Source organism: Diprion similis, chromosome 8 (genome assembly GCF_021155765.1).
Source record: "Diprion similis isolate iyDipSimi1 chromosome 8, iyDipSimi1.1, whole genome shotgun sequence".
Taxonomy (NCBI): Eukaryota; Metazoa; Arthropoda; class Insecta; order Hymenoptera; family Diprionidae; genus Diprion; species Diprion similis.
The window spans coordinates 2,952,171-2,964,279 of NC_060112.1; the positions used below are offsets into that span (position 1 = coordinate 2,952,171).

The following is a 12,109-nucleotide window of genomic DNA, read 5'->3' on the forward strand; positions in this document are numbered from 1 at the left end:
AATGAAGTGGTTCAAAATTTTTTCAAAATATTTGCATCTGAAAGTTGACATCGTAAAAAACTTTTAAAAAATTACTTGAGCATCTTGGAGATGCTACTGTCACCTATAAAAGGTCTGATACATTCAGGTGAATATAAATGATACACATCCGTGTATTCGATCGACATTTATTATTTCTGCTGCGGGATTTTCTCAACTTTTCAATTTCACAATGGCGACGATGTGTTACCAACGTTTAGCACGCTATGGTTGTTGGTTATGAAGAACTTCTTTTACCGACGTGGTTAGTTCCTTGGTCATACTCTTTGCCTTGGTCGATAATACTTAAAGCTGCTAATACCTCCAGACCCGCCCAGACCATAGAACTCCAGACCCGCTAAAATGTTACAAAAAATAACTTTAGGGTTGATTCTCAGTCAACAGATGAGGCGAATTCCTCTCTACTCATAAACATGCAAGATAATGTAGTTTCCAATTTTACCGACCAGAATAATTTGCACCATTCTATTATCGTTCATTCTCAGTTGGTTGGTAAAGAGGCGGCTTGCCAAGAGGCGAAAAAAATATTTCTATCTTCGAAAAACAGAAGCGCATGCTGTATGTACAGTACATACATAAATATCGTGCACGCGAAGATCGGTCGCTTGGTAAATCATACGAGTAATAAAAGAAAATAAATTAAAACTAAGAACTAAAATAAAATGGATGCGTCGCCGAATTCTTATTCCCGAAAAATGCACAATTCGTACGAAGACGAGGAGGAGAGAATGCACTTTCTCCGCATAGTATCGGCCTTTAAATACTACAGGTAAATTATTCTTGAACTGTTAAGAGTTGGACCGCTTTGCTCTCGCTGGGGATTGAATACCGAGCGGCGACATAACCTATCACTGCCTTTTTCCCCACTTACTCCGGAACGTATTTTTAGTCCGATGAGCCATTCTGACTCTCGGTGTTTTCGCAACCAGCAGGAAACTGCCGGCATGCGATCACCGGAGTTTGATTTCGGAATACTTTGCGACTGTCAATACTTCGCACGGTTCTTGTCAACAACCCTTTTCTCAACAGCATGAGAATTTTCGTTCTCTTTACAGACCCCATTCTCTACAACGGGTGAAGAAAACGGAAACCTACTTCATGTCTCTGCCTGGTCATCATCAGAAGCTACTCTCCAAGTACAGAGAACAACTCCAAGAGATAAAAAGATGCATTGAGAACAATGACCACATTATTAAACTCATCATCAAAGATGTCACTCATATTTTTGAAAACGTCAGTCCGACGACTGCTCAAACCGAGAGTGTAAGAAACGTTTTTCATCGTTTGGTGCATCACCATACCTTCGACTTTTATCTTTGCATCTTAGATCAATTTTTACAATTAACCCAATCCGAATGTCGTGCGTCGCTGGAGACCGGAGCCGTTTTTCTATTGTGCCATTTCTCAGAATTCAAGTAAGGGAAAAATACCAATTCGCGCTGTAAAAAAATTTTGGTCAGCTGGAACCCTACGTGTGGTCATGGTGTGCCCTTGAAGTAGAAGTATTCAAGAGTTTTCAGAAATTTTATCAAATTTTTTCATTGCAAAATATGTGTTCTAACATGCTTAGTGTCTTTAGCGACCCACGATCTCCTGAACAGGGACCGACAAAGCAACACCCTGATCGGGTTAAGGATTCCCCAATATTGACATTTGCGTCGGCGACAGTTCTTCGTTTTGCAACGTATATCCAATATGTTGTACATAATTCATATTCTGTGTTTCTTTATTTCACGAAGTTCACAAGAGCAATGACAAATGATTGCCATTTAGAAAAAGAAGGCTCACAAATACATAGTATATACCTTGAGTCTTAATTCTCTGTAGTAGATCTGGAAAATATGTTCCGTATATATTATATATACTCTTTGGAACTTCAATTAATTATTGCTCGCCACAGAAGTGGTTAACTTGAAAAAATTGCATTGAACCTCGTTGAATCTCAACGATTAATTTTCACAGAAATATATTCTATTGTACGAAACATAGGTAGGTCTGATTCTAGACGCCAAATCCTCGACCAGTCATGGCTGACCAGGAAAAAGTACAAGCGACAATAAAGCAGCTGGTTAGAGACTGGAGCGAAGAGGGTGCCCAAGAAAGACTGTCCTGTTATCAACCTATCATAGATGAAATACTCCAACAGTTTCCCCCTGATTTTTGGTAAAGGAAATTGATTCGCTTAATGGAAGGTAGTCTTGGTCAAAGGTTCTTTGTCCTAGACCAAAACATTATAATTTACAAATTGAATCTAACTTACTGGATGTATTTTCAGTGTACCGTCAGAAGTGCAAGTCCTAGTACCTGGCGCAGGGCTCGGAAGACTTGCATACGAAATAGCCAGACGAGGATACACGTGTCAAGGAAATGAATTTTCTCTCTTCATGCTGTTCGCTTCACATTTTGTCCTGAACAAGTGAGTAGGAATAAGTGTGGATTATTTAATATGATAGTGGATTCATATGCTTATTTAATAATCGTAACCTGTTGGGATAATAAATTTTTATCATTGTTTTGTAGATGCAGGGGAACAAACACGTACCAGGTTCATCCCTGGGTTCATCAATACATGAACAACCTCAAGCCCGAGCATCAAACGCACGCAGTTTCATTTCCCGACGTAAATCCTAGCGATCTTCCCGAAAATGCACAGTTTTCCATGGCTGCGGGTGATTTTTTGGAGGTAGATAATCTGTCTTGATTTATTACCTGTATAATCGTTTAACAGCCACTTTAGTTCCTCTAATTCTAATTGATTCGTTCCAGGTGTACACAGAGGATAATCACTGGGACTGTGTGGCGACTTGCTTTTTCATTGACTGTGCGAACAACGTAGTACAATTCATCGAAACAATTTATAAAATTCTGAAGCCTGGCGGAGTTTGGATAAACTTGGGGCCGCTATTGTACCACTTCAGCGATATACCGATGGAAGATTCGATAGAACCGAGCTACGAGGCTGTCCGCGAGGTTATAGTGGGCCTTGGATTTCGGATGGAGGTCGAGATCCTTTACATATCGTCTCTTATAAAATTCATTTTCCCAGACTGGGTTCTGTTGAGTAATGTTTAATTCACAATTTGTTTTTACAGAGAGAGGATACCCACGTAAAAACCCGTTATGCGCAGAACACGAACAGCATGCTGCAGTACGAGTACAACAGCGTGTATTTCGTCTGCAGAAAACCTAAGCCAAATTCGTCATCGGATTTAAATAATCATATTAATGGTTCGGAATCTAACGGTTCGCAGGAGCAGGAAAATTAAATGCCAGAGCTTACGGGTTTTTCCGCGTATGTTGTTGGATAAATTGGACATTCTGCGAGGCTGAAAAAAAGTAAAAAGAAATGAAAGAAATACCTGTAGGAATTACCGCGCTGATTACGTGTTGTTGACTGGCGCTCAATTAAAGCGGTTGTACAGTTGGATCAAAGACACTTTTGCCAAATTGATACTATAGGCTCTGAAAGGTCACCATTTATTTTTACATTAGAGAAAATTATGGAGAGGCGTAGAGTTGGAGAAACAAATAAAATACAGTAAAATAAAGGAATGAAATCAGTCGACTTGGTATTCGAGACCCTGGGGACGTTCAAACTTTGAATGAATCAATTGTACGTACAATGTTGTATTAATTGGAAGAAAGAAACGTTAGAATTTTATTAGTTGTGTTCATATAATGTGTATAAGAAAAGCGTTTCAAACACTTCGTTCAGAAATACAAAAGCATATATATCATGAGTGAATTTTCTACATGATTCGTTGATAAGTACGATTTACAGAAAATTTCAGTCATACTTTAAGTACAAATGAATTGCACTCTTCGCAGTTGCAAGGTAAATGATCAGAGTACATCGCACATGTTATTTTTTGTTTCGAAATCCAACACTGTTGACATTATTTTTATTGTTGTTACTACATATAAAACAAATACGTGTTATATTGCATCATCAATAGATCATAAGCGCATTCCTGACTGAATACTTCTCCCAATTATATATGTCCTTATGAAATTAGTAAATAGTTGACCAATTTTTAATGTGAAATGAAATACGGACATTTTCGAAGCGAAAATGTCTCACAATTGATTTTGCTAACAAGCATGAATAAATATAATTGCTATATTACTTTAAAACTTGCTATTGAGGAAAAAACAAAAGAAAAACTATCCTAGTTGACAGTATAAATAAGGTGATTGATATCTGTGATTGGCTAAAGCTGTTAATTAAGATCAACTTCAGTACCTTTCATATTTCGTCTTATCGCGTGAAATGCATTCTAAGGTTTGGAGTTGAAGCATATACGTTACCTTGGGTTTAGAAACACCCTTTTGCGATATAGAATAATCTTCCATGTTTAATGTTTATAGATTTACGCAGCTTTAACGGACAAAAATAAAAATAATGAAATATTGTAACATAAATGCGTGAGTAGATAGATGTATTATATGTTTATAACACTACCACTGGTAAAACCGAACCATAAGTCGTACGCAAAAATTGTATGCAAGGTCTTACCTTATCACTTAGTTGGGTGGAATTTGTATCGTCCATTGAAAAGATACCACAGGCATGACACAGCAGGTATCTCAGACACATGTAAATTTCATTTCAAATGATTACTATGAGTTGAGGAAATCCTTGATATAAGTTAAACCTTAATATAAGTATAAAATGAAACACAGACAACTCGATTATTAAAATATATTAATAGTGCCTTTTCAATGCTTGGAAAATATGTGTATGTCAATTATTTTGTACTGATCGATTATTCAATTCAATCAGTGCATGTATAACGAATTTTTTGTTCTTTTCCTCTTTCATTACACACGTGTGTAATAATATTGACAAGCTAATCATAGTAATAAATATGTATTTCACTGTGAATCAAAGTACCAAATTAAACTCGTGTACATATAAAATTCAATTAGACATAAGTATATGTAAAAGTACTTGGAACTAATATGTAAAATATAATTGTAGAGCGTCCATAATGTTCTACAATATAATTTTTTTAGTAAAAAAAATTGTCGCTAAAATTCTATATCACGTCCTCAATCGATCCATACTCTGTAAGCTATTCATTCCATTCTTGAGTCATAAAATATATAGTACAAAAATATACCTACAAACTTTTATTCAAATATTGTACAAATAAAGGTGCTATTTGACTAGGCTCGCTTTGCTGCATTTTACTGTAGGTCAAGAACTGCCTCCTGAGTCTGGTCAACTGCGGTCCAGTTCCACAACGATTGACTGTCAATCCGTGACCTGGGATTTTTATGTTACTTTCAATACCAAGAGTTTGCTTTGCCGATAAAATGGCCTGAAAAATGAGAGCATAGGTATAAAAATGTGTTACATTCTTAGTAAATAATCAACGAGTAATAACTTACGCTAACAATTTCCTGTGTTACTTTGTCTAACTCATACAAATAATTGGTAGATGAAAGAGGAGGCTGAAATAATAAATATTGTACGTATTACAATTCACTGATATGTTTGAAATTGTTAGTCTTTTTGAAAATTTCAAATACTTACGCACTGAGTGCTCATGTTTGGTTTTGGAGCCTTTACGTTATACAGAGCAGAGTAGATTTCCTCGTTTTTCAATTCATCTTCTGGAGATACAGCAAATAAGGGAGAATCCCAACGATTTCTGCTATCTGGTGCCTCATACCTTAATCAAATAATGCAGGGAGAATGAGTAAAGAGATTTGCAAATTGAATCAGGATGTGCATCGTGCAAAGTAAACTACTTGCCTAGCTACTAGAGCATCGAATATTTCTCTAGTATATCTATGCTCCTGGTCTTGCTGATTGTTCAACATCCAAGCGTGCTCGGCGGGGATTTCACAGTGGATAGTGCACTGAGGGGTTTTGTAAAGTTTCGACATGCAGTGCAATTCGTATCGATATCCCTTTATGTAGTTACTGCCATCCAGAATCAAGGTGTCGTTTGGATTCAGTCGCCTTTGCACCTCAGACTTGAGATCACCACGGATGCTTTTCTCCTTCCGCGAGTCTGTACATTGGTAAAAACATAATGTTTTAATTTTTTAAACAGCAGACGAAGAGTGGAATACACCGAAGTAAACGGGCAGCTGCTTACCTGCGTAGAAAGTATTCTTGTCGTAACCAGCCTTCACTATTGCATCTAATTCACTAACTATTTCAACTTTCTTTCTATGATTTTTTTCCAAGTATTCCTTGAGCTCTAAGGCTCTTGAAGATTTTCCGCTCGACGGTATCCCCGTCATCACTATCAACGGCATTTCTACTTTTGAACTTGCTGGTGTTATCACTTTAAACCATGCGTACCATAACCTATAATAAACGCGATAAAGAATTGGTCTACGTTATCGACTGAGCGAACTCTATGCCTACAGCGAATGGAGAAAAAAGATACGACAGAAGATTACAATGGATGTTCTATTTATTTATAACGAAGCATTTTTCGATGCGCGGACAATATATCCATGCATGTAAGAATACGTAGTATAACATAAAATGGTAAAGATTCAATATTAGTCTTTTATAATGTCCGGCGACGTGATTTCGCAAGGTGAAAAAAATTTTCGTATAGCATTTTTCGATGCGCGGACAATATATCCATGCATGTAAGAATACGTAGTATAACGTAAAATGGTAAAGATTTAATATTAGTCTTTTATAATGTCCGGCGATGTGATTTCGCAAGGTGAAAAAAATTTTCGTACTATAATTCATAGTCACATTTTAGCCGGCGTGAATTAAATTTGGTATGATTTAAATTTTCAGAGTAATTATACAAAAAATTCATCGTATCTTTGGATAAGATCTAATACACGTGATGTGTCTCATTCAGATCATCGCGAATAATATTCGCGACAGCACGTGTCAATGGGAATGTCGAATTCCGGTGCAAAGTCGCGTTCCAATCATCCGTGTTTAGAGAAAATATCATTGCGCCACCGAATCCTGAAGATCGTATCCAGTTCGCCTGAAGAAAAGAGGAAACAAGTTTAGAGATTAAACGAAAGTTAACACAAGAAATCAATGTACTTACTTTTTTTTTCATCACTAATCGAGTTCACTCACCTTTGTAGTGACGCTAAGAATATCGTCATACGATATCCATTCTGTGTCCTTGTAGGCATACGGCACTTGACTTGAGTTTTCAAAGACACGCGTGGCCGAATTATTAAGGAAACTGCAGATTGTTGGATATGATGCAAAGCCGCTGTAACCCAGCAAGCCATATCCACTGCAAGGGGCTTGCAGTCCGTGATTTTCAGCGTTTTCTAATTTAAACGAATGTCCGTACGTGGGTATGCCAACGACAATTTTATTTCGAGGCATTCCTTTTTCCACCCAGTAATTCGCTGAATAATTCACATTCATGGTGGCAAACAAACCGGCATCCTTCCGGTTCCGATAAAGCGGGGCGTTGAGACCGGTGAAGGGCAATTCAGGAGCATAGAAATGATAATCGTAGGCCATTAAATTAATAAAGTCCACATGCCTGGAAAATAAGAATTGAATGTTTTCAAATATTCCAGATCATAAAAGTTCTGGGCACAACATATGAGTTTGAATATGATTATGCTCACTCTGCTATCTCAGGTACATTGTAGCATTGGTCTATCATAGCTTCAGATGCAGCAACTGCTACGGATAAAACTAATTTGTGTTTTCTCCTAGTACATGCCCTCTTCAACTCGTATAACAGCTGGACAAAGTGGATCCTTTGACGACCATCAGCATCTAGCCATGCTGGGAATTCCCAGTCGATATCAAGACCGTCGAGCTGCAGAGATTTGGCTGCTGCTAATACTGACCTAATGAATCTGTAAATAGACAGGTAAACAGTTGAGGCACAATTGGCTGCATAGATCAATTTGAAAGAAAAACATTCGTTTATGCACAAAAATCAGTCATACTTTTTCCTATTTGCATGGTTTCGGACCATCACTGGAAATCCAGTCGATATTTCATTCATACCGGCGACGCTGATCATAACCTTCAGCTGTGGATTGTTGCTCTTCAATTTGACGACATCTTTGTAAATTTTCTCATTTCCACCGAGGTTGACGGTACAGTTGACGACACTGGCAAATCCGATTATGACATGAGTGCAGAGGTTTGGATCGACGCTTGAAACACTTAGATGTGTCGTTGTGTCGTTCCCTGGTATTGTTAAGTAGCAAACAACCTTGCCACTGAAAGATTTCAAGGAAATTAAACGAGGTCTCAAAGAAGGTAAAAAGGCAGAATTGAATTACAATTAACTTCAAACCTGCTCAACGAGGATGCTGCGTATTTCTCGTTTTCCAGCCATGAAGGCGTGAAGAGAATCTGAACGTCGATTTGTAAGAGGATAGCAGTCAAGAATATCCCGCCAAAGAATATCAGCGCTACGAAGAAGATGACTGGTTTGGTATAATTTCTGCAGACATCAAAATCACCATGACTTATTACCTGTATCGCGTTAGATTTAATTTTTGTTCATTTTTAGTCAACGTATCATTACTATGGATGTGTAATTATTGACTACTCACTGCATAATGAGTCCGTTTTTCAATCCTTTTCATTCACATAATTCAATAGGTTATTGGAGACTCAACAATAATAGGTTCATCATCGACACGTATGTCGTAAGTCGTGTCTTCATACTTGCTCATAGCGGAAAAATGTTGCTCATTGTTTGGTCAACAGTTGTAATGATTGTATAAATGCGCGTTATGCATGAGGTGCAGTACGAACTTTGATCCATTTTCCTATTAGATATGATTTACACTGAAATACTGAATATGTATGCATAATAGGTATAGGTATACGTAGATATAGAGGGCCATACTGATGAATTGACTCCGTCGGTAAGAAAGTGAAATTCTAGTCTTTGTTGGCGTCTAATTTAAAAACTCTCCGAAGAAGTTCATGTCTTTATTAAATTTGTTACTCCATTTCTTATTTTATTGTTACTATTATTATTATTATATGTAATAATTTCATCGCTTATATGATTAGCTATTCTGAAATTGAGATCAAATAGAAATATTTTAGGTTACAATACTAGTATATTGCCTAAAAAACAAACTTTACAGATATATTTCTATTTTAGCTTACTGCTCCTCTTCTCATATTCGCAAATCGCCGATTTACGTCTAACGTACCATCTTACTACTATACCTGTGTATTCGCAAGGTTTCATTATTACCGTATCTACATTTGTTTAGTTACTTTGCAAATGTATCCGACAGTATTTGCACTTGTAAAATTCAAAAAAAAATATACAGTAACAATATGGAAAGAGTAAAAATAATCTGGAAGCAAAAGTTTAGTATGTATTCTACGCTATGAATATCAGGGATTCCACCCCATACCGATTTACGTCTGACTCTCACCATCGGTGTTGCTTTTTATTTTTGAATGTGGTGTAGTGTGTACAAAAAAAAAAGTCTCGCCGTGTTTTAGATTTATTTTTTACCAAGGATTTGATGTTCACTGCTCTCAAAAACACGCAAATGTGATTTTCGAATGAATAGCTCCAATCGATTGGCTTCAACTTTTTCTATTGAATTCTTTATTAAAAAACGAAACTTTTGAGACCAAGATGGAAGTGGGTGAGCTTATTCGTTTAGAAGCTACAAGCGAAACAAATAATTAAAAAGTGGGGATGATCGAGTTAAATATAAATTCAAAAAACACATATTTATATTCTATTTGATTTTTCCTATTTTTGCGATATTGTTTAGAAGCTACAGGTGAAACAAGTAATTGAAAAGTGAGTAAAAACGAATAAAGTATAAATTTGTGTTATTTTAAATTCATTTTTAATTCAAATTTTTCCACTTTTTGATTAATTGTTTAGACTGTAGCTTATAAATCAAGTGAAATCGTAAACGAAGTGAAATCTTCAATTTTTAACAAAGTATTCAGGAGAAAAATTTGAAGCCAAACGATTGGAGCTATTCATGCGAAAATTGGATTTTCGTATTTTTGAGAGCAGTAAGGATCAAATCCGTGGTCAAATAAACCTAACACTCGGTGAAAAGTGTTTTTTTTTGTAGATTTCACACCATGCTTAAGAAGAAAAACAATACCTGATGGTGAGAGTCAGACGTAGGTTGGTTTGGGGCGGAATGCCTCAAATATATATGTGTAACATAACTTTGCAGGCATTCTTTTTAATCTGTATTTGTTAATTTCATTTATTGACTTTATAGCAACAGTGCACGTATGTCAAAATTATAAAAATACAGTTTGCGCTTCAGGATTATTCTAAATGTGATGATTTTTTTTCATACCGACGCCGATATACGTATTGTTCCAACACCTATTCTTGATAAATTTTTTCTCAATTACTTATTTCAATTTGATCAAATGATTAACATTATATTAAATACATATTTATACCTATTTGCGTTCATTGTTTAAAGCGAATTGAAATATTATTCGTAAAATCTGGAAAGGAACTTATTGCTAGACAATAAATGTTGATAAAGTCTTTTGCGATCCATCATTTTAATATCCTATAATTTCTATTTGTTCTTTTTATCTTCGCTGACACAGGCTGCAGTAACTGATCAAATTTGTATTATTATTCCTTGGTATCAAAATTCGCCAACATTTCTGAACCAATTGCTTGTAGAAGTGTCTCTTGAAAGTGTCATTATTTTCTATTTATAATATTTTTCTTATTATGTAATAAAGAGAAATGATGTCAAATTTTATGCTAACAAACTCGCAGCCTGTGACAGTGCGCAACAGGGTTTTCGATTTATTCCTGCTTTTTATTGTTATTCCCATGTGAATTTTGAACAAACTACGATATTGGTATGTTAAACGGTACAGTTCATTTTGTTATGGTCATCCTTCTCTATTATGACTAACTTTCGGATGGATAAAGTCGCAATGACGCTCACTGGTTAGTTTCATAACATAGTTATTACTCGAAGCTACGTATTTCATAGCAACTAAATAATATGATATATAATACAATATAAACGGTATGTGTAATGACTAAAAGCTAAAACAGTCTCCACTCTAAGTGCTGAACGCTGTGATTTGAGTAGCAAAGTCTTTTTCTTGTGTTTTTATCTCGTTTTCAATCCAGTCAAATTGTCATGTGATGTGATTACATCATCCAAGACCATACGCATAAAACATATAAATATAAATATACGTGTGTGTGTGTGTGTATACACACACTTTCTATTTACGATATATATATATATATATATATATATATATATATCATACATAGAAAGTTCGTTACTAAAAAACCTCGATATGTAACCGTCCCTAAGATTAAGTAAAACATAAGAATATGTATATTAATATTGCCTCGGACCACATAGTCTCTCTCGCTCACCCTCTTTTTCCTTCTTACGTTAGCTACATCATCAAATCTTGCACATCATTGTGTGAATTAAATCTACCCATTTTCAAATTTTCTCCCTTTAATCCTAAATGTTAAAATTACCTGTATATGCACGATAATTATCTAAAATCGATGCTGTAGTTACACAATAATAATGATATAATGATAATGATGATGATGATGATAATGATGATATTAATTATAACAACCATAATCATAAGCTAATGAGCTAAGTTATCTCTTCAGCTTTGCTTAAACCGTGATATGTAAAATCAAACAATAATTTGTATCTAAACGCAGCACTCGTCATTTTCCCTTCTCTTTCTATTTTTCATTTGTTTTATCGTCAGATTTCAATTTTGATAAAACTGATGATATAATTGAACTACTTAACAATACAATGTACCTCTAGTTCAAGTGCACAACAGCCAACGAATTAGATAATCTTGTTTTTTCGTGGATATCAAAGTCTTTTTTCAGAAATTTCCTCATCTTCAAAAGATCACAATCATTATCATGCAATTTGTTTACATGTAACTATAAACAAAAATTGAAATAAAAATACCATTTTGTTATTATAATAACCACCTTTCCACTCTCTCTGAATCTTCATCCATTATGAAATAACAATTTGATATGAAACAACAATTCACTAACCACAATGGGACGTACGCATTTAAAAAAGTCACCGATTCAAATTCTAATTC

General features: G+C 35.5%; 3 protein-coding genes across 4 annotated transcripts; 1 reads left to right on the forward strand and 2 right to left on the reverse strand.

Moving 5' to 3' along the window:
- The first annotated feature begins 540 nt into the window (after positions 1 to 540).
- On the forward strand, positions 541 to 4,184 carry LOC124409029 (carnosine N-methyltransferase). The gene is made up of 7 exons (XM_046886421.1): positions 541 to 808; positions 1,095 to 1,302; positions 2,045 to 2,202; positions 2,315 to 2,455; positions 2,560 to 2,722; positions 2,806 to 3,039; positions 3,132 to 4,184. Exons 1-7 carry the CDS (start codon positions 702 to 704, stop codon positions 3,303 to 3,305), a joined length of 1,185 nt encoding a protein of 394 aa, XP_046742377.1. The 5' UTR covers positions 541 to 701; the 3' UTR covers positions 3,306 to 4,184.
- Positions 4,185 to 4,855: 671 nt separating this feature from the next.
- Positions 4,856 to 6,375, reverse strand: LOC124409030 (protein KTI12 homolog). The gene is made up of 5 exons (XM_046886422.1): positions 6,150 to 6,375; positions 5,801 to 6,062; positions 5,579 to 5,717; positions 5,434 to 5,496; positions 4,856 to 5,363 (listed from the first exon to the last, which is right to left on the reverse strand). Exons 1-5 carry the CDS (start codon positions 6,310 to 6,312, stop codon positions 5,163 to 5,165), a joined length of 828 nt encoding a protein of 275 aa, XP_046742378.1. The 5' UTR covers positions 6,313 to 6,375; the 3' UTR covers positions 4,856 to 5,162.
- A 333-nt stretch (positions 6,376 to 6,708) lies between these two features.
- Positions 6,709 to 8,747, reverse strand: LOC124410001 (chitinase-3-like protein 2). Of its 2 annotated transcripts, none has more exons than XM_046888076.1 (6): positions 8,578 to 8,747; positions 8,316 to 8,497; positions 7,960 to 8,238; positions 7,630 to 7,866; positions 7,118 to 7,541; positions 6,709 to 7,019 (listed from the first exon to the last, which is right to left on the reverse strand). In XM_046888076.1, exons 1-6 carry the CDS (start codon positions 8,608 to 8,610, stop codon positions 6,858 to 6,860), a joined length of 1,317 nt encoding a protein of 438 aa, XP_046744032.1. In that variant the 5' UTR covers positions 8,611 to 8,747; the 3' UTR covers positions 6,709 to 6,857. The 2 variants fall into 2 exon arrangements, with proteins under 2 accessions (XP_046744032.1, XP_046744033.1); XM_046888077.1 differs by having other exon boundaries at positions 6,711 to 7,019; positions 8,316 to 8,465; positions 8,578 to 8,734.
- Positions 8,748 to 12,109: the final 3,362 nt, after the last annotated feature.

Coding starts and splice junctions, on each gene's coding strand:
- LOC124409030 (XM_046886422.1), bottom strand. CDS start 6,312: ATGCCGTTGATAGTGATGACGGGGATACCGTCGAGCGGAAAATCTTCA. Junction 5,497..5,578: donor CAAACATGAGCACTCAGTGC/GTAAGTATTTGA, acceptor TTATTATTTCAG/CCTCCTCTTTCATCTACCAA. Junction 5,364..5,433: donor TAACACAGGAAATTGTTAGC/GTAAGTTATTAC, acceptor CTCATTTTTCAG/GCCATTTTATCGGCAAAGCA.
- LOC124410001 (XM_046888076.1), bottom strand. CDS start 8,610: ATGAAAAGGATTGAAAAACGGACTCATTATGCA. Junction 8,498..8,577: donor AAAAACGGACTCATTATGCA/GTGAGTAGTCAA, acceptor AACGCGATACAG/GTAATAAGTCATGGTGATTT. Junction 8,239..8,315: donor GCAGCATCCTCGTTGAGCAG/GTTTGAAGTTAA, acceptor GAAATCTTTCAG/TGGCAAGGTTGTTTGCTACT.
- LOC124409029 (XM_046886421.1), top strand. CDS start 702: ATGGATGCGTCGCCGAATTCTTATTCCCGAAAAATGCACAATTCGTAC. Junction 2,203..2,314: donor CAGTTTCCCCCTGATTTTTG/GTAAAGGAAATT, acceptor ATGTATTTTCAG/TGTACCGTCAGAAGTGCAAG. Junction 2,456..2,559: donor TCACATTTTGTCCTGAACAA/GTGAGTAGGAAT, acceptor ATTGTTTTGTAG/ATGCAGGGGAACAAACACGT.